The 22,348-nt window shown below is 44.3% G+C and overlaps 1 protein-coding gene across 1 annotated transcript in view; it reads left to right on the top strand.

Moving 5' to 3' along the window:
• LOC143961278 (NACHT, LRR and PYD domains-containing protein 3-like) overlaps nucleotides 1-22,348 on the top strand; it is an 88,939-nt gene that overhangs the window by 44,837 nt on the left and 21,754 nt on the right. Inside the window, exons 7-10 of the mRNA XM_077470529.1 lie at nucleotides 4,310-6,005; nucleotides 8,267-8,431; nucleotides 11,902-12,066; nucleotides 15,899-16,063. Coding sequence (XP_077326655.1) covers nucleotides 4,310-6,005; nucleotides 8,267-8,431; nucleotides 11,902-12,066; nucleotides 15,899-16,063 — 2,191 coding nt within the window. The remainder of the gene's footprint in view (nucleotides 1-4,309; nucleotides 6,006-8,266; nucleotides 8,432-11,901; nucleotides 12,067-15,898; nucleotides 16,064-22,348) is intronic.

Below are 22,348 nucleotides of genomic sequence, written 5' to 3'. Positions count from 1 at the left end.
GAAAAAAACACTAGAATTCAATAGAAAATATATAACCATCTTCCAAAATTCGATTTTCGAATAGAAAATAAGAGAATTAATAGATTAGAAGAGAAAATAATAGAAAACAATAGAATAGAATTTAATAGAATAGAAAGAATATAGCCACCTTCTGAAATTCTAATTTTGAATAGATTTTTTTTTTAATAAAAAAAAATAGAATAGATTAGAATAAATTAGAAACTAATTTAATAGGACATGCAAGAATAAAATAGAAAAGAATAGATTAGAAAATAGAATAGAATAGAACACATTAAAAAGAATATAACCATCTTCCAAAATGTTAATTTCTAATAGATTGAATTTGAATTCAAATGGACTAGATTAGAGTAGAATATGGAAAAATAGAATAGAAAAGAATAGAATAAATTAGAAAGAATATAACCATCACCAGAAATTCGATTTCTGAATACAATAAATTCAAATTCAAATGTGAATTCTAATTTGATCTGATATTTTCAAATTCGATTGAATTTAAAGTCAACTAAATTCTTAAAATTTGAATCGAACTTTAATTCATTTTATTAGAATTTAGAATTTTAGAAGACGGTTATATTGTAATTTATTCTATAATATTCTATTTCTTTTTTTCTTTTCTATTCTCATATTTTCTATTCAGTTTTTTTTCTATTCTATTCAAATTCAAATGTTTTCTTCCAAAATTCTAATTTCTAATAGAATAAATTCTAATTTCTAATAGAATAATTTGGAATTTGAAGGCCAATTCAAATTAGATTACATTTTGTTTTTTTCTAATTTGGTCAAATTTCAATTTGAGAGAACATGAATATTTCGTATTCAATTAGAAAACGAATAAACTAAATTAATTCTGAAAATGAATTAAACTAATTTAACTACTTTCTTACTGGGCACTTATAGCCCCTTCCTGCCCAGGCCAATGTTCAGCTTTCAGCGCTGTTGCACTTTGAATGAAAATTATGCGGTCATGCTACACTGTACCTATATAAAATTCTTATCATTTTTTTTCACACAAATAGAGATTTGCTTTGGTGGTATTTAATCATTACTGTTTTTTTTTATTTTTGCTAAACAAACAAAAAAGGCAGAAAATTTAGAAAAAAATAAATAAGACGTGTTCACAGTTTGTTATAAAATGATGCAAACAGGTAATTTTTCTACTTCACTGATGTGCACTGATGAAGCTACATTGATGGGCACTGATAGGCACTGATAAGGCAGCACTGATGGGCACTGATAGGTGGCACTGATGGGCACTGATGAGGCAGCACTGATGAGCACTGCTCAGGAGGCACTGATGAGGCTGCACTGATGGGTGACACTGATGGGCACTGATAGGCAGCACTGATGGACACTGAATGGTGGCACTGATAGGCACTGCTAGGGGGGCACTGTTAGGTGACACAGTAGTGGTTGTCAGTGTGTGGGACCGATGTCTCTTTTACATGAGCTGGTAATCGTCATGTTTTTTCACTGTTAGCGGAGGAAAAAAAGCAGACTACAGGCTTCTCTTTACATAATGGGATCAGCTGTAATTGGCTGACAGCTGATCACACGAGAAAGGGCCAGGATTGGCCCCTTACGCCGATTTGTGATCAGAGCGCACTGTCCGGGCAAACAAATCTGCCCTTCTCAAATACAACTCTTGCCTCCACGCTGCTAAACAAACCTATTACAACACTCTCATCAAAACCCTATCATCCAAACCTCGTCAACTCTTTTCTACCCTTAATTCCTTACTTCACCCCCCACTGCCCCCACCCACCAACTTGCTTACCGCTCAACAGATTGCCGATCATTTCAATAGCAAAATCGACACAATTCACAAGGAGATATCCAGCATTCAACTTCCTCCCCTACCCAACACAGGTCCAACACCACACTCAATACTCTCCTCTTTTTGCCCAGTTACCACAGATGAAGTTAATAAACTCCTCTCCATGGCCCACCTCACTACCTGTTCCCTGGACCCTGTCCCCTCACAATTACTGCGACCACCTTCCCACTCTATCCTCAACTCCCTAACCCACATCTTCAACCTCTCCCTCTCCTCTGGCACCTTTCCTTCCCTGCTCAAACATGCACTGGTTACCCCCATACTCAAAAAACCCTCACTAGACCCCACCTGTTTGAACAACTTAAGACCCATCTCCCTGCTCCCGTTTGCCTCCAAGCTCATCGAACGCCTTGTCCATGACCAAATGAGTCGCTACCTCATGGACAACAACCTTCTAAACCCCTACAGTCTGGCTTCCGCCCACAACATTCTACTGAAACTGCCCAACTAAAACTCACCAATGACCTACTAACTGCTAAAACCAATGGGCACTACTCTATACTCATACTTTTAGACCTTTCTGCTGCTTTTGACACAGTTGACCACCTGCTCTTCCCCAGCAAATTACGCTCCCTTGGCCTCCGCAATTCTGCGTTATCCTGCTTTTCCTCCTACCTATCTCAGTGCACTTTCAGTGTCACTTACAACTCCATCTCCTCTGCTCCCCTTCCTCTTTCTGTTGGGGTACCCCAAGGTTCCGTCCTTGGGCTCCTCCTATTCTCGCTCTATACCTCTTCCCTGGGCCAGTTGATAACATCCCATGGTTTCCAATACCACCTCTATGCCGACGACACCCAGATCTATCTCTCCACTCCTCAACTCACCCCCTCGATCTCCTCACAGATCTCAAACTTACTGAATGACATATCAGTATGGATGTCACACCACTTCCTCAAACTCAATGTTTCTGAAACTGAGCTTGTTATATTTCCTCCTTCACGATCCACTCCCTATGACTTCACCATTAATATCAACAACACAACCATTGGTCCCTCCACACATGCCAGGGTCCTGGGTGTAATCCTTGACTCTGACCTCTCCCTCAGCCCCCATATCCAATCACTGGCTAAATCCTGCCGTCTTCACCTCCACAATATCTCCAGAATTCAACCCTTCCTGACTAATGACACCACAAAGCAACTCGCTCACTCCTTGATTATTTCCCGCCTTGACTACTGCAACTCTCTCCTTAATGGCCTACCCTTATGCAGGCTATCCCCCTTCAATCTATTATGAATACTACTACTAGACTAATACACCTCACTAATCGATCTGTGACTGCCGGCCCTCTCTGCCAATCCCTTCACTGGCTTCCCCTACCCCACCGTATAAAATTCAAAATGCTAACCATAACATACAAAGCCATCCACAACATTGCCCCCATCTACATCCCCAACCTCATCTGCAGATATCGGCAAATTGTCCCCTCCGCTCCTCCCAGGAACTCCTGCTTTCTAGCTCCCTTGTTACCTCCTCTCATGCTCGCCTTCAGGACTTCTCCAGAGCCTCTCCCATCCTGTGGAACTCCCTGCCTCAATCTGTCTGATCTGCCCCTACCTTGTCCACCTTTAGGAGATCCCTGAAAACTCATTTATTCAGGTAAGCCTATCCCACACCCACCTAACAACTGTCTCAGAGCTGCCTCCATCAAATAATTCTCTGCAGCTATTACCTTTTGTACCACCACCCCTCCCTTTAGAATGTAAGCTCTATGAGCAGGGCCCTCCTGTACCTTTTGTATTGAACTGTACTGTAATTGTGCTGTCCCCCTCCTTATACATTGTAAAACGCTGCGCAAACTGTTGGCGCTATATAAATTGTGTATAATAATATTAATAATAACATGGATGCCCTCCCAGCAATTTAAGTCCACGCTGTAGGTGCTAACGTGGTAAGGGGCCGGGACCGGTCCCTTACTCGGATCTGTGATCACCACAGTCTCGGTGACTCGGAGAGGCCATGACCTGACGGCCTCCCGGAAATTCAGGCCTGCGCTGTAGCCATCATTCGGCTATAGTAGGGATGACAAGTGGTTAAAGTGAAACAATAAAAATGTAATATTCCTTTAAATATTGTGCCTGGGGGGTGTCTACAGTATGCCTGTAAAGTGGCAAATTGTTCCTGTGTTTAGAACAGTACCACATCAAAATTACATTTCTAAAGGAAAAATTTACATTGAAAACTGATTGCGGCTGTAATGAATTGTCAGGCCTCGGCAATATAGACACAGATTATTGAAAAAAAGAGCATGGGATCCCCCAAAATGATATAGGGGACCCCCCAAATTCCATACCAGACCCTTCATGTCTATATGAAATAATAAGCATTTTTGCATCAGTTTTGGATATTTTTTCTGCAATGGGTTTGATATATTATAAAAAAAATAATAATTGACACGACACCTTTACAATTTCCCTTAAACGTGGTCATTAAATATGTTTTATTTATTTCCAGATATTCAGGAAAAACACAAACAACATTTGCTGACAAAGACTCAGACTCTGGTGGAGCCTAGACCACCGGGAACCACCCTGGGACCACAGAAATTCAACATCAATGAGCGTTACGTAAACCTGGTTGTTTTTTCAACTGACCAGTTCAGACAGCGTTCCCAAAATGAGCTAATAGAGACTGGGGCGAAACATGAGGAATGCTTGAAGGAGACTAGAATGGAGTACATTTCCCCCAACAAGCTATTTCGCTGGAGTCAAAAGTCACAATGCATACCACATGCAGTTATAGTGAGTGGGGTGCCAGGAATTGGGAAGACCACAATGATGCAGAAGTTTGTCTATGACTGGGTGACAGGAGAACTCTACCAAAGGTTTGCTTTTGTCTTTTTCCTCAAATTCCGGGAGCTTAATAAAAAGCCTGAAGTCAGTTTGGAGGAGATGATTCTTGAACAATATCCATATCTGGAGAACCAGCTTGCCAGTATTTTAGAACATCCCGAAAGACTTTTGTTCATCTTTGATGGCCTGGATGAAAGTATTCACCAAATGGATTTCAGATCCAACAAATTGTGCACTAATGCTAAAGATCGAAAACATTTTGGTGTCATTGCAGTCAGCTTGGTAAGGCAGAGGCTTCTTCGGGGTTGCTCTGTACTAATAACCAGCCGCCCAACCAGACTGGTATCAGTTGACATTTCTGCTTTCCAAAGGATAACAGAGATCATGGGATTCCTCCATACCGAAAGAAAGCTCTACTTTGAACATTTCTTTGACAAAGAGCAATTCTCAGAAAGGGCTTTTCATTATGTGCAGGAGAACCCTATGCTCTACACATTCTGCTATATCCCATCATACTGCTGGATTGTCTGTACAGTGCTATCGATGTGCTTCAGAGCCCAGCCAACAAATAACGACAAGCTGATGGCTTCCTTGCCCAAAACAATGACTCAACTCTTTGTTATTTTTGTCTCCAACATTCTAACCAATCACAGCCCAAAAAGAGATGATGTGCAGTCAACCCGGGACCTGCTGGCCTCTGTTGGGTGGATGGCAGAACATGGAGTCATGAATCACATCATTGTTTTTGATGAACGTCACCTGAGGTCCTTCAAAGTGAGAAATGATAGCCATCTCTTTTCAAGTTTCATGTTGGAATCTGGTCAGCCTCCAGCAGTGGATTATACATTCTTACATCTCACCGTTCAGGAGTTCTTTGCTGCATTAGTTCATTTCATTAGCTATGATCCTGTTAAATTACAAGCCTCACTCAATTTGGCTAAATCTTACGAAGATGGTCGTGCTGAAATATTTCTTCGTTTCCTCTGTGGTCTGTCTGACAATTCAACTAGATGGATGTTGAAGTCTCACGTGAAATATCTATCTATGCAGGCTTCCCGAGATATCATCAACTGGATTCAGCAAAAAATCGCTGAAGAACAAAGAGACAAGAAAGAGCTCCTCAATTCATTCTACTGTCTCCATGAGAGCAGGAATAATGCTCTGGTGTTAAAATGCATTGGATCCAAAAATGATACTGCTTTCTCATTTGTTCGCCTTAACCCTCTTGACTGCTCTGTGCTGTCATTCATTCTTGAGTCTCGCAGAGAGACGGAAGAGTTAAATCTAGGTTCATGTAACATTCAGGATGAGGGATTGAAGAAACTTGTACCAGCTCTCCACACTATCCAAAATTTGAGGTAAAATTTAAAAATTCTTTTTTTAAATGCATAATTTTCTTTTAAAAATTACAGATTTATTATCGTATGCAATTTAGAGTCTTATTTGATGAACTTCAGGAATAAGAGAGGAATTTATTCCCTGTTACAGAAAGTAGGATTATGCTTTGAAGGGGGTTTCTTTTCATTGGATCAGCTGAAAGTTTAGGATGTCTAAAGATGTCATATCTTTGAGATAAATCTACACCCCAATGCATTTCAAAACCTTAACCCATCCACTCCTGCAGTCTGTAGGATAACATTGCCCTAAAGAACACCCTATGCAAAGAAAACGTTAACCTACATTTTCCATTTGACAGCTTGTAACCCACACTGAGCAGTTACTACAGGCTGTCAATGAAAAATCTGGAAACTGTTGGAGTGGTTTCTCATCCTATGATCACCATGTGAGCTTTGTTATAGTGACCACATGCATGCTGAAAGCTTCATTAACAAAATTACCAAAATGAATATGATTATTAAATAATCACCCTCCCTGGTAATGGCAGTGTGCCTCTGTTTTATAGGTTAGTAGATGTAATTACTATTTTAAAAAAAATGTAATTGAATTGTAATATAAATATTATAATTACTATATATACTGCATAGTAATAGTGAGCACACTTGTGGGTGGGGCTTAAGGCAGCCTAGTGGGGACACTGTGGAACCTTAGGCATTAGCTGCAGTCCCGTGAAATCAATATTAAGGCTGAACTCCACACTTTAGAAGCGAGCAGCAACTTGCACAGTAACTCTTTTGTAATCTGTGGCCATACTTCTTACACTGTTAACACTAAGCACTTCAGACACAACTTCTGTTAGAGAATACCACTTCCTCAGGTGTGAATTTCTGAGCCAGTACCGCATGTACCAGTCTCCACCAATTTAGCAATCTTGTCATGCCACCCCAGTTACAATGTTCTGAATGTTACTATTGGACTCAGGAAACACACTTTTAAACACCTTCATGCTTGTTCTCCTCCCAAGGCCTCTCTCCATAACTCTCATGACTCTCAGACTGGGTCTCTAAGTACTCTGTGCCGCAGATCTGGTCCCAGTATGTAGGGATGCGGTCGCTAGTGAAGGAGACAGCATAACAACCCTTCACTACAAGAGTATCCTTCACCTCTGCCACATCATCAGTCTCCTGGCTGGTTGGCTGATTTGACAAAAGACACACATACAGCAGTCCTTAGCAACAGCAATATAACCTCCTCTGGACAGCATTCAGCTCATTAGACTCTGTACTGTATCTTCGCTAATTCTCATTCCCCTTATGTAGGCCATGTTCTTTGATACACCTTACATGTACACTTTGAGAGACATTAGACCAGGTATTTTAAGTGAACAACTAAGATCTTTTGCTAAGGTAGTTGCAGGTTCAAACAGACAGTCCTCAAAGACATATTCCACACACTTTCTTGTACAAAGTTCTCTAGTGCCGCATTTGGTAGTTCTATCTTAGACAAACATCAAGTCCATAACAGCAATCCTTTCAAGGCAAGAGTCTATATTCGGCATTAAATCTACAAGAACTAGTAATAATCCATAAAAGGAATCCAACACAAGGTAACGCAAGTCCATATAAGTCTACAGGCTCCAGACCCCACTGGAAACACCTCCCCATAAGGGATCCTGCCCGGCAGAGTAGCGGCTACATCTTAAAGCTGAATTGTCTCTCCTGGCCTGGGGCACAAATGAGCACCTATTTATATGGTATGACCTGTAGGGGGTGGTGATCCTCTGAAATAGAGCAGGAAAACCTTACCAGCAGAGTTAAGCCTTTCTTTTCAGGACCACCAGCCTGTCGGGTCAACCAAGGTCAAATGTTGCAGAAACATACGTTTAGTCTATACATATGAACACAATTGACCTGAGTAACCCCAGAGCATGAATACAATAGAAGAAAAATGTTTAACCATTCGGAAGCACATGCTTACACACTGTAAGGAATATCCAACATTGTAAGGGCTAATTTTCACTAGTGTTGATCTCTGAAGAGCAATATAAGCTTCACCAGGCCAAAGACCTAATGAATATCAAGGGCATCGACACTCCTTGTTGCATGTTGGCTGACACTTTTCACTGACATTCATTAAGGAGTAGTGTTGGTTCACCAACATTTACGAATAGGGAGTGTTGGTGTCCCCAAAAGATTTTTTACTCCGATGGTATCATTAGACTTTTTACAAATATAGAGGTTCTAATTGCACAAACACTTTAACATCTTCTCTTCTTCTATAGTCTGTATCGAAATAACCTGACAAGCAGTTCCTGTACCCACCTGGCAACTGGAATACAAAATAACCAGACCATGAGAAAACTTGACCTATCTTTGAACAATCTGGAGGGTCCTGATTTCTGTCACCTGATGACATCTGTACAAACCAGCCAGATAGAAGAATTACTGTAAGTGTAATGAGAATTACTAAATTAATTATAAACGTAGCAGGACACCGTCCCCTCGTGAGGGCCACTGGAAGATGAATGACCCCAAAGGTTGCCCTGACCTTGCAAGCCTCCTGACACCTCTGATACCCTGGGTTTGGGCATACACTATTTTACCAAAAATATTGTGACACCTGCCTTTACATGCACATGAACTTTAATGACATCCTAGTCTTAGTCTGTAAGGTTCAATATTGAGTTGGCCTAACCTTTGCAGCTATAACTTTCCTTTTATAACTGAGGTCATAGGTTCTTTCGGGACCTACTGGTTACTATTGTTTGGCTTAATGTGATTTTCTTTGCATTCTCACTTTGAAATACACTAAATTACCAAAAGTATTGGGACACCTGCCTTTACAGGCACATGAACCTTAATGGCATCCAAGTCTTAGTTCTTAGGGTTCAATGTTGAGTTGGCCCACCCTTTGCAGCAATAACAGCTTCAACTCTTTTGGGAAGGCTGTCCACAAGGTTTAGGAGTGTGTCTATGGGAATGTTTGACCATTCTTACAGAAGCGCATTTGTGAGGCCTGGCTCACAGTCTCTGCTCTAATTCATCCCAAAGATGTTCTATTGGGTTGAGGTCAGGACCCTGTGCAGGCCAGTCAAGTTCCTCTACCCCAAATTCGCTCATCCATGTCTTTATGGACCCTGCTTTGTGCACTGGTCCAAATCACTTGGCAGAGGGGAGGTTATGGTGTGGGGTTGTTTTTCAGGGGTTGGGGTGGCCCCTTAGTTCCAGTGAAGGGAACTCTTAAGGCATCAGAACACAAAGACATTTTTGGAAAGTTCATGCTCCCAACTTTGTGGGAACAGTTTGAGGAGTGCCCCTTCCTGTTCTATCATAACTGTGCATCAGTGCACAAACAAGGTCCATAAAGACATGAATGAGCGAGTTTGGGGTGGAGGAACTTGACTGACCTGCCATTAAAATTCATGTGCATGTAAAGGCAGGTGTCCCAATTCTTTCGGCAATATAGTGTATTTCAAAGTGATAATGCAATTACACAGACACCAGACTATAACAAAGTAAACAAGTATTTTTAATTAAGATTCCTGAAGCAGATGAGACAAGAATGGCTTAGGCAGATACAGTATCTTTCAGTGTTAAACTTAAATATGCACAGGGTATGCAATGCAAATCACAAAAAGCCAAACAATAGTAACCAGTAGGTCCTGAAGGAACCTATGACCCCAGGTATAAAAGGGAAGCAAATTATCTTTTATGTCAGACTGCCCTCTTCAAATCCTGGTGCCACAGGCCCAACAAACATTACGACACAATAATAAAACAACAAGTTACAATAAATGCAATACCTAATCTCTGAGTAGAGTTCCCTTTAAAGTGTGCAGATAATATGCATAGAGTCCTTTAAGTGGAGGGAGAAGAGATGAGTGGAGGAGTCCTTGACATGTGGATGTTCAGTGTTTTCAGCTAGTTCAACAATGGGCCTAGAAGGATTACTGTGCAATGGTGACCAGCAACAGAAAATAGCATGTGCAAAGTGTTTCCTTTTTGAGGCAATAATGTAAAGGGATGGGATAAAGGTGTCTGCACCAGTGTCTTTGTGGGATGTACACAGGGTGGACTTCTGCCCGCTCACCAATCCTGATGATACGAGGCTCAAAAGAATAGGATGTCTCGGAAAAGGCTCTTGAAGAATCTACAACCAGTGAAGGGTACCAGGCCATATACCTAGCGTTGCTGGGAATCTGATATAACTGTACCAGTGAAAATGAGAGTGACCCCGACGGTCACTTGACCGGCAGGGAGTTTACAAAGGTGGATCTGCTCTCTTACTCGCTGAAGGCTCTCCACACCACATAGGCTGCAGCCACTGGTCGCAGTTGAAGGTCGTGGTCCCTAAAGAAAGACTTCTCCCTGGACCAGGCTATTTATGTCCACCCCCAGCATTCTTCTCTCTCTCCCACATGACTTGTAGTCTGCAGCAGTCTGGCTCCGATGCAAATCCTGGCTACTCAGACCAACTATCCCATGATCCCTTGCTCTCTGCTGTGGTCTTTGCTTGCTCTGCATTCAGGAGAGGATAACTCGGTTCCCAGGCTGAGCACTAGAGGGACAACCCTTTCTGTGTATGATACTTCAATCAAATTGGAAAACTTATTCAGACTTTATAAAAATCCAGAAGGTTTTATAACAATGCCTAATGCTTGTCAGCTTGCATATCTGCCTAGAGTTCAGTTTTAACCACTTAGACACCTTCCTGCCCAAGCCAATTTCCAGCTTTCAGCACTGTTGTCATACAACACTGTACCTAAACAATTTTTTTATACTTTTGTTCCCACAAATAGAGCTTTCTTTTGGTGGTATTTGATTACCTCTGCGGTTTTTATTTTTTGTGCAACAAATAGAAAAAGACCAAAAATTTTGAAAGAAAACAAGTATTTTTTTGTTTCTGTTAAATTTTTTTGTAAATAAGTATGTTTTCTTCTTCAATGATGGGCACTGATATGGCTACACTGAAGGGCACTGATAAGGTGGCACTGATGGGCACTGATGGGCACTGATGAGGTGGCACTGATGAGGTGGCAGTGACGGGCACTGATGGTGGGCACTGATAGGCAGCACTGATGGGCACTGATAGGTGACACTGATGGGCACTGATAGGTGGCACTGGTATGTGGCACTGATGAGCACTCATAGGTGGCACTGATGGGTACTTATGGGTGGCACTGATGGGTATTTATATGTGGCACTGATAGGGGCCATGGATGGGCACTGATAGGTGGGCACTGATAGGTGGCACTAATGGACACTGATGGATGGCACTAATGGACACTGCTGGGTGGCACCGATGACACTGATTGGTGGCACTGCTGGGCATCATGTTATATAATGGTGCCAGTCAGTGCCCATTTGTGAGCACTGCCACAGATTGGGCATCATTTGCATATGTGGATGGCCATGGGGTACATACCTGGCCATCTACATTTTGCCCCCTTCCCTGCTGGTCCTGGCGGCTCTCCTGGTGGTCTAGTGTGGGCATCGGAGGGGGGGTTGCACTGATAAGTAATCAGCGCAGACCCCCCCATCAGGAGAGCTGCCATTCGGGTCTCCTCTCCTCACGTCTGTCAGACACGAGTGAGAGAAAGCCGATCAGTGGCCTTTCCTGTTGACATTGTGATCAGCCGTCATTGGACACGGCTGATCACGGGGTAAAGAGCCTCTGTCAAAGGCTCTTTACCAAGATCAGTGGAGTGGTGCGTTAGACTGACACACCGCTCCACTGATCCACGGGTGGGCGGCGGCTGTTATCCTGAAGGACATCATATGACGCCCAGTCAGGATAACTGAACTATCGCCCGGCTGTCATTTTGCTATAGGCCGAGCGGGAAGTGGTTAATAAAATACATTTTAGGTATGGGTTATTGTTTTAAATCTTTTCTACATCTCTTTGTTTTTTCTATAGTTTGAGAAGTAATAACCTGACGGACCAGTCCTATGTCTACCTGGCTTGTGGAATAAGAAATAACAAGACACTGAAGAAACTTCACCTATCCGGTAACAATCTGGAGGGTCCCCACTTGAGGGATCTGATGGAGGCTTTACAAACAAGCCGGATAGAGGAGTTACAGTAAGTATAAGAACTATTTTATTTCTTTACATAAGTAATTGTTATTAAAAGTAAAAGGTACATTTTATCATAATGTATAGAATGGTACAAGTACATCCTATCAGGCATAACAATTTTGACGAGAGGGATATTCCAAGGAAGCATTACCAGTCCCATATTAATTATAGCACAACAAAAGTAAAAAAAATCCAGTGGTGATCAAATACAACCAAAAGTAAGCTCTGTTTGTGGGTAAAAATTACATAAATTTAATTTATGCGTAGCATTATGAAAGGGATTCCTTGAGCTGCGACTGATGAACCACATATTTGATGATGTCTGCAGAGTTCAAGGTTCAGTACCACTTCGCAAAGCCAGCAGCATGACACCAAATATCTTTTTAGCTGTCTTTAAAGGTGGCATTCTGAACACCACTTTAAGTGGGGCATTCTTTCTATTGATCACTAATGTAAGGAGCATTGTTCCTATTGAGCCCTAATTATTTGATTTTAGGAAGGGTTCCTCGAGACATGAAAACTATTTTTGGGATTCCTCTAGGGTTAAAAGGTTCAGAAAACCTTCTATAGAAATTGCACAGGCAGTCCAACTCCTACAGGATTGCACATCAATACCTGCCATTGCTAGAAGGTTTGCTTTGCCTCCCAGCATAGTCTTAAGAGCATGAAGGACATTCCAGGAGACAGGCAGTTACTCTAGGAGAGCTGGACAGGGCCGTAGAAGGCCCTTAACCCATCAACAGGACTGGTATATGCTCCTTTGTGCAAGGAGGAACAGAATGAGCACAGCCAGAGCCCTACAAAATAACCTCCAGTAGGCCACTGGTGTGAATGTCTGTGACCAAACAATCAGAAACAGACTTCAAAAGGGTGGCCTAAGGGCCTGACATCCTCTTGTGGGTCCTGTACTCACTGCTTGACACCACGGAGCTCGATTGGCATGTTACAACCCAAATGTATTTTATTGGGATTTTATGTTATAGACCAACACAAACTGGTATATAATTGTGAAATGGAAGAAAAATGACAATTGGTTTTCACATTTTTTTTTCCAAATAAATATGTGAAAAGTGTTGCGTGCATTTGCATTCAGCCCCCTTTACTCTAACTAAAATCTAGTGGAACTAACTGCCTTCAGAAGTCACCTAATTAGTGTAGCACTGACCCCCGAAGGAGCTGCTGGTTTGAATTGGGCCTGCACTCTACTGAGAAACCTCACTAACTTGGCTCAATCCCCTTGGCACAGCTGTGGTGCAATGTAATACAGTACAATATAAAACAATGCGAAGTACCTGTATTATACCCTCAGGATCCACTGGCTCCACCTGGTGGGGAAAAACAGTACACCACACAACTGGATACTTAACCAGAAATATTGTTTACTGCGCAATATGTAAACAGGTGGTTACAGAAATTGTGCTGTCATCCCAACATAGACGCACGATATGTTCCAATATAAAACAATATAGACTGTGTATTTATATCTACATATATATCTGGGATCTCCCCCTGCTTAAAAGCTATATGTGAGGCCTCAATTAAAGTACTTTATCCGAGGTCTTCTTTTCTTCGCTAGCTAAAGTCACTCCTTTGTATTTGTAATCCAAAGTTAATGGAAGATTAAGCTGAAATGCTCCTGGTGCAACTGCAGTAACTTATTTACAATGCTTGAGGCGCCAAGGTAGATAGGCCTCAAGCCTGCTCAGTGTCAGTTGCTCTGCTATGCCTCCATGGAACTACAGGTTCCAGTGAGGCCTGTATGTGAGTCTTAACTGCGTGCAAAGGTTAACAAATGGTGGGCCGTATCCCGCTCATCAGCTGGATCAGAGTTCCGCGTGATCACTTTGGTCCGGTTACTGTAGCTTGCCTCTCCATCAGCTGGGCCAGAGCTCTGTATCGCTTTGCTGAATCAATCCGGTTCTCTGATTCTCCGCTGAGTGTCTCTGGACCTTCTCAATCCAGCCACCGTCTTTTAAGCTCCGTCAGGTCATCTCACAAACAAACAGGCTGGCGCTCTGCGATGGCTGTCGGCCGTTGTCTCCTGGAAGCCTCCCCACAGATCTGCACAGGCAGGCTGCGTGGTCCCAAAAGGCCTAAAATGGCCGATTCAGTCCCTTTTATCCCCTACCCAACATGCACTGCGTAAGAGAGTGTTCATGGGTAGGTCACACGGACTCCCGGGTAACAAGGTCAACCTTCAGAATCCAAACAAACAGTCACTTTCTGCACAAGTCTTTAGGTTGTTCTGAGGTAATAATAAACAGGTACGTTATCCATATTTGATCACTAGATGGCTCTGCTATGAAACCATTGTCATGCCCATAAACCTTACATTAAGCATACATAACCACATCAATAGGCAAAGATGTCAGTGCTACATTAGTAAATAGAGTCCACCTGTGTGTAATTTACTCTACAGCTGCCCTGTGAAGCCCTCAGGGGTTGGTTAGAGAATCGATGGCGCCTACACACGGAATTTCCGACAAAAGTCTCCCATCGAACATTTTCCGTCGGAAAATCCGACCGTGTGTACGAGACATTAGAGTGTGCAAAAGACTTAAGTCCTCACAGCAGGACAACAACCCTAAACAAACAGCCAGAGCAAAAATTGAATGGTTTAGATCAACTAATATTCATGTGTTAGAATGGCCCAGTCAAAGTCCAGACCTAAATTCAATTGGGAATCTGTGGCAAGACTTGGAAATTGCTGTTAACAGACATTCTCTATTCAATCTGACAGAGCTTGAGCTAATTTGCAAAGAAGAATGGGCAAAAATTTTACTCTTTAGATGTGCAAAGCTGGTAGAGACATCCCCAAAAAGACTTGCTGCTGTAATTACAGCAAAAGGTGGTTCTACAAAGTATTGACTCGGGGGGCTAAATACAAATGCACACCACACTTTCCACATATTTATTTGTAAAAAAAAAATTGAAAACTATTTATCATTTTCCATCCACTTCACAATTATGTGGCACTTTGTGTTGGTCTATCACATAAAATCCCAATAAAATACATTTACGTTTTTGGTTGTAATGTGACAAAGTGTGGAGAATTTCAAGGGGTATGAATACTTTTTCAAGACACACATATACCGTATTTATTGGCGTATAACATGCACTTTTTTCCCCTTAAAATCAGGGGGAAATCGTGGGTACGTGTTATACGCTGATCCCCGCCGATTGTGTACTTCTCTGTGGCTTTTGGCCGTTCTGGTCAGCTTTTGGCCACTCTCGGCGGCTTTCAGAAAGCCAAAAGCCGTCAAGAACGGCCTAGTGTGGCCGAAAGCTGTAGAGAACGGCCGAATGCAGACGAAAATAGCCGAAAGCCGCCGAAAACGGCCGAGAGCTACCAAGCACTGCCGAGATACACAGGACATCCTCTCTGTATCTCGGCGGCACCATTTTTAAACGGGAAACCTGCAACGGCACTGACAAGGCTGCAAATGACTGACAAGGCTGCAATGCAAGGCTGCAAAAGACTGACAAGGCTGAAATGCAAGGCTGCAAATGACTGACAAGGCTGCAATGCAAGGCTGCAAATGACACTGATAAGGCTGCATTGATGTGCATTTAAATGTAATTTTTTTTTCCTTAAACTTCCCTCCTAAAAGTTTTTTTCCTTAAAATGCCCTCCTAAACTTGGGGTGCGTGTTATATGCTGAAGTGTGTTATACGCCGCTAAATACGGTATATATTATATATATATATATATATATATATATATATATATATATATATATATATATATATATATATATATATATATATTATATACAGTACATGAGTATACATGATTAAAAAAAACAATTCTGATAATGCTTTTCTGCTTTCTACAGTTTGCAGTATAGCAAATTGACAGACAATTCCTGTATCCACCTGGCATCTGGAATAAGTAATAATAAGACCCTGAGGAAATTTGACTTATCTCAAAACAGCCTTGCTGGACCTCATTTCACTGATCTAGTGACAGCTCTGGAAACAAGCAGGATAGAGGAATTACTGTGAGTAAATTACTAACTGAATCCATGATTTATTATTTGTTGCATGTTGGCGATCTTCTCATAAAAAGGTCATGGGGTAAAAGAGGAGCTCCAGTCTCCATTGTAAAATTTAAAAGTCAGCAGCTACAAAAACTGTAGCTGCAGACCAGGACCAGACTTAGACAAAATATAGGCCCGGGCATTTTAGACTGAACAGCCCGTGACATATTTACCAGGAGGTACGGAGTGCATGGGGGGGAGTACTAGGGGTTCCAGAGAGCACAGGGGGTGAAGAGCACAAGGGGGTGGAGAGCGCTAGGGGGGTCGGAGGGCACTGGAAGGTGGGGACTAGTGATGGCCGAACGGTTCGCCCGGCGGTCGTTTCGCGGCGAATTTCCGACATTCGCGGTCCGCACGTTCGAACGCCTTTTTCCGTCGTTCGCCGCGGCGGACTTACGTGTTTAATGTATACAAGAACTTTAACCTTTGGTGACACGTTTATCATGTGATACAGGACAGCCAATTGAGACATGACAGCACATGGACACTTGTACATTCCCCCTAACCTATAAATACACCCGATCCGGTGGCCATTTTACATTCTTTCTTCTGTTAAGATAGGGACAGGTTCCTGTGTGGAGTAGGGAGAGATAAACCACTAGCTATTTGGTACACAAAAGTTCTTTTCAGGACTGGTATAGGTGTTAGGTGTTGATAGGTTTGCTGTGCTGCTGATTCTTGCAGCAGCCTGAGTGTCTTTTGTTAGTTTAGAGAAAGGGAAAGGACGGTGTATGCTACAGGGACAGCCAGATTAGTCTTTCATCATCATCATCATCATCATCATCATTAGCTGTTACTATCAAGGTCCACAAAAGAGCTGTTCCAGTAACCACTAATCGTTCTCTTTTTTTGCCAATTTGTATAGGGACAGGAAGGAAGCAGTGTTGTCAGGCAGTGAGGGTAATTTTAAAGACTTGCTGTTATTATTAGTTCCACAAAGGTTCTTTTCAGGACTGGTATCAGTGGTACAGTAATAGGCTTGTACATGTATAATATTCTTTCTTCCAAATATAGAAAGGATATTATACTTGACTGCTGCCCTTCTGCTGCAGTCTGCTAAACATTCACAACTCACTTGTTCCACAAAAGTTCTTATAAGGACTGGTAACTTGGTATAGGGTGCTACGGTACATAGGCTTGAGTGCGGTACAGTCTGCTGTTCTGTAAGGACCGCTATCGGTCCACAATAGATAGGGTTGACGTGCACCACTGCTGACCGCTCACCTATACTGCAGCAGTCCTTCAGCGGTATAGGGACTGACGTACAGTCTGCTAATCACTAACACACAACCTGCTTGTTCCACAAAAGTTCTTATAAGGACTGGTAACTTGGTATAGGGTGCTACGGTACATAGGCTTGAGTGCGGTACAGTCTGCTGTTCTGTAAGGACCGCTATCGGTCCACAATAGATAGGGTTGACGTGCACCACTGCTGACCGCTGCCCTATACTGCAGCAGTCCTTCAGCGGTATAGGGACTGACGTACAGTCTGCTAATCACTAACACACAACCTGCTTGTTCCACAAAAGTTCTTATAAGGACTGGTAACTTGGTATAGGGTGCTACGGTACATAGGCTTGAGTGCGGTACAGTCTGCTGTTCTGTAAGGACCGCTATCGGTCCACAATAGATAGGGTTGACGTGCACCACTGCTGACCGCTGCCCTATACTGCAGCAGTCCTTCAGCGGTATAGGGACTGACGTACAGTCTGCTAAACACTAATACACAACCTGCTTGGTCCACAAAAGTTCTTATAAGGACTGGTAACTTGGTATAGGGTGCTACGGTACATAGGCTTGAGTGCGGTACAGTCTGCTGTTCTGTAAGGACCGCTATCGGTCCACAATAGATAGGGTTGACGTGCACCACTGCTGACCGCTGCCCTATACTGCAGCAGTCCTTCAGCGGTATAGGGACTGACGTACAGTCTGCTAAACACTAATACACAACCTGCTTGGTCCACAAAAGTTCTTATAAGGACTGGTAACTTGGTATAGGGTGCTACGGTACATAGGCTTGAGTGCGGTACAGTCTGCTGTTCTGTAAGGACCGCTATCGGTCCACAATAGATAGGGTTGACGTGCACCACTGCTGACCGCTCACCTATACTGCAGCAGTCCTTCAGCGGTATAGGGACTGACGTACAGTCTGCTAATCACTAACACACAACCTGCTTGTTCCACAAAAGTTCTTATAAGGACTGGTAACTTGGTATAGGGTGCTACGGTACATAGGCTTGAGTGCGGTACAGTCTGCTGTTCTGTAAGGACCGCTATCGGTCCACAATAGATAGGGTTGACGTGCACCACTGCTGACCGCTGCCCTATACTGCAGCAGTCCTTCAGCGGTATAGGGACTGACGTACAGTCTGCTAATCACTAACACACAACCTGCTTGTTCCACAAAAGTTCTTATAAGGACTGGTAACTTGGTATAGGGTGCTACGGTACATAGGCTTGAGTGCGGTACAGTCTGCTGTTCTGTAAGGACCGCTATCGGTCCACAATAGATAGGGTTGACGTGCACCACTGCTGACCGCTCACCTATACTGCAGCAGTCCTTCAGCGGTATAGGGACTGACGTACAGTCTGCTAATCACTAACACACAACCTGCTTGTTCCACAAAAGTTCTTATAAGGACTGGTAACTTGGTATAGGGTGCTACGGTACATAGGCTTGAGTGCGGTACAGTCTGCTGTTCTGTAAGGACCGCTATCGGTCCACAATAGATAGGGTTGACGTGCACCACTGCTGACCGCTGCCCTATACTGCAGCAGTCCTTCAGCGGTATAGGGACTGACGTACAGTCTGCTAAACACTAATACACAACCTGCTTGGTCCACAAAAGTTCTTATAAGGACTGGTAACTTGGTATAGGGTGCTACGGTACATAGGCTTGAGTGCGGTACAGTCTGCTGTTCTGTAAGGACCGCTATAGGTCCACAATAGATAGGGTTGACGTGCACCACTGCTGACCGCTCACCTATACTGCAGCAGTCCTTCAGCGGTATAGGGACTAAGAGTTTTGTCACAGGGTCATTTAAAAAATGACATGCAGAGGAAGAGGCAGGCCCTTCCGCAGGGGTGGTAGGGGTAGGGCAGGAGCAACAGGCTTGAGCCAAAGTGGGAAGTTGCAGAAGGTGCGTTCAATTACTTTAAAGGATGCACCAGACTTGGTTGAGTGGCTCGCTCAGCCTTACTCTTCTGCACCCTCCTCATCCTCTCGATCTGCACCCTCTTCTTCACTCTCTGCTATGTGCACCCCCAAAGACACTACCACCAACAACACGACCACCACCACCACCACCACATACCTTCCGCTTGAGTCACTGGAATTATTTTCCGATCCATATCAAGAGGACATTTCTGATGCGCAGCCACTCTTGGTATTGGATCAGGAAGAGGAGGTAGCAACAAGCGCTACTCAGCAGTCTGACGCCAGTACCCAGATCAGCCCAAGGAGGAGGTTGGTCCCCGGTGTTGCTGCCTACTCCGAGATCTCTACTTATAGCGGTGGGGAAGGTGACGTTGATGATGACGTGTCTAGTGATGTCACGTGGGTGCCCACAAGAGAGGAAGAGGAGGGGAGTTCAGAGGGAGATATGGACCAGCAGATAGGGAGGAGAAGCAGCAATGACTTACATTGCACAGCAGGGACAAAGCAGACTGCAAATGTATCAGGAGCGAGTCATCGACCATGTACGGTCACATCTGGCGCTCCCAGGACACCGGCACATGGCTCCGCAGTGTGGGCTTTTTTTAACGTGTCCGCTGCTGACAATAGCGTTGCCATCTGCAATCTTTGCAGTCAACGCGTTAGTCGCGGTAAGCCCAATACTCACCTAGGGACGACCGCCTTAAGAAGGCACATGAGCAGCCATCACCGAGCCCAGTGGGAGCAACGGAACACACAAAGCCACACTGCAGGCTCTCACCGTCCAGCCTCGTCTTCTACTTCTCCTTCTCCTCTCTCCTCACAATTGTCCTCCACTCCACCTTCCATCACGCCAAGCTCACATTTTTCTGCAAAAAGGCAGGCTTCCGTGGGCCTAATGTTTGAGCGTAAAAAAATGATGATGCCGGATAACCCTCTTGCCCAACGGTTGGCGGCTGGCTTGTCAGAACTCATAGCCCGCCAACTACTGCCATATAAACTGGTGGACTCGGAGGCCTTTCGCAAATTTGTGGCCATTGGAACACCACAATGGAAGGTCCCAGGAAGGAAGTATTTCTCAGAGAAGGGCATCCCAGAGCTATATGGCCATGTTCAGCGGCAAGTGAATGTATCTCTGGCACACAGTGTCGGTGCCAAGATACATCTGACCACAGACACGTGGTCTAGCAAACACGGGCAGGGAAGGTATATCAGTTTTACTGCCCACTGGGTGAACCTTCTGACGGCCGTCAAGCATGTAACCCGTGGCACCCGTGTAGATTTGGTTTTACCGCCACGGATTGCATGCAGGCCTGACTCTTCTTCTCCTCCTCCTACTCCATCCTCCTCCCTCTCCTCCTCAGCTGCCTCCTCCTTTTCCGCTGCTAGCGTCTCTTCCACTGCACCGCCCAAGCTCCCCAGAACCTATTCCACATGCCAGGTGAGACGTTGCCATGCCGTGCTGCGTCTGTTGTGCCTGGAAGCAAAGAGCCACACTGGCCCGGCACTCCTTTCAGCTTTGCGTTCACAGGCAGATGAGTGGCTAACACCGCTCAATTTGACAGTTGGTAAAGTGGTGTGTGACAACGGTGCCAATCTGCTTAGCGCATTGAAACAGGGCAAAATCACGCACGTGCCGTGCATGGCACACGTCTTAAACTTGGTCGTGCAGCGATTCCTTGTCAAATACCCTGGGGTCCAGGACATCTTGCGGCAGGCAAGGAAAATCTCGGCCCATTTCAGAAGATCTTACACGGCCATGGCTCGCCTTGCTGACATTCAGCGGCGACACCATCTGCCGGTCAGACGTCTTATTTGCGATTGCCCGACGCGATGGAACTCAACCTTCTATATGCTTGATAGGCTGCTCCAGCAGAAACGTGCAGTTAACGTCTACCTGTATGAACTCTGCGAAAGAAACGGTTCTGGGGAGCTGGGTTTTTTTTCACCGCGCCAGTGGCTGCTCATGCGCGACACATGCAGACTTCTGCGGCCATTTGAGGAGATCACCAAACTGGTCAGTCGCAGCCATGGCGCCATCAGTGACATGGTACCTTATGCCTTCTTTCTGGAGCGTGCATTGCGTCGTGTCATTGATCAGGCTGTGGAGGAGCAGGAGCGGGAAGATGAGGAAGTCGCAATGCTGGATGAATTCCCAGGGGGGGCTACTCTATCTGAGACAAGTCAACAACAGGAGTCTGATGAGGAGTCAGAGGAGGATGGTGCCGGGGCGGATGAGCAGGAGCAAGAAGAGCATGCTTTAAACCTTTCTGGGATCCCTGTTGTGCGAGGATGGGGAGAGGAGAATGAAGAGGACGACATTATCCTGGATGATGAGCAGGAGCCAGGCCACCACACCGCTTCCACTTTAGTGCAAATGGGGGCCTTCATGCTCCAGTGTTTTAATAGGGACCCCCGTATAAAAAGCATGAGGGTCAAGGACCAGTACTGGGTGGCAACGTACTTAGACCCCCGGTACAAACACAAAATGGCGGAAATGTTACCGCCGTCGCAGAGGGCTGTCAGAATGCAGCACTTCCAGGCCTTGCTTCGAGAAATGCTGCATTCTGCTTTTGCGTGCGCTGGCAGAGGAGCAATTCCCACTCCCAGAGAAGGATTTGCGGGTACCAATCCAACAGCGCCTGCAAGAAGAGGCCGGTTTGAAGATGTGTTGGTGACTTCGGATATGAGGTCATTCTTTCAGCCGACCCATCGACAGGTGTCATCCGGATCCAGCATCAGGGAACGCCTAGACCGTCAGGTGTCCGACTACATTGGGTTAACGGCCGATGTGGACGCTCTGAGGAGTGATGAACCCCTAGACTACTGGGTGGGCAGGCTTGACCTCTGGCCAGAGCTTGCCCAATTTGCAATCGAACTGTTGGCTTGCCCCTCATCCAGTGTCCTGTCCGAAAGGACGTTCAGCGCAGCAGGGGGGATTGTGACCGATAAGCGTACTCGCCTAGCTCACCACAGTGTTAACTACCTCACATTTCTAAAAATGAATGAGGCATGGATCTCGGAGGAATTCAACACATGTGACCAGTAGACCATGTATATGTCTATAAACTATTTTTTTAATCAAGCACAC

Source organism: Lithobates pipiens, unplaced genomic scaffold, assembly GCF_037356315.1.
Source record: "Lithobates pipiens isolate NorthernLeopardFrog02 unplaced genomic scaffold, aLitPip1_a1.2 Scaffold_8, whole genome shotgun sequence".
Classification (NCBI taxonomy): domain Eukaryota; kingdom Metazoa; phylum Chordata; class Amphibia; order Anura; family Ranidae; genus Lithobates; species Lithobates pipiens.
This window is presented reverse-complemented; position numbering and strand designations above follow the sequence as displayed.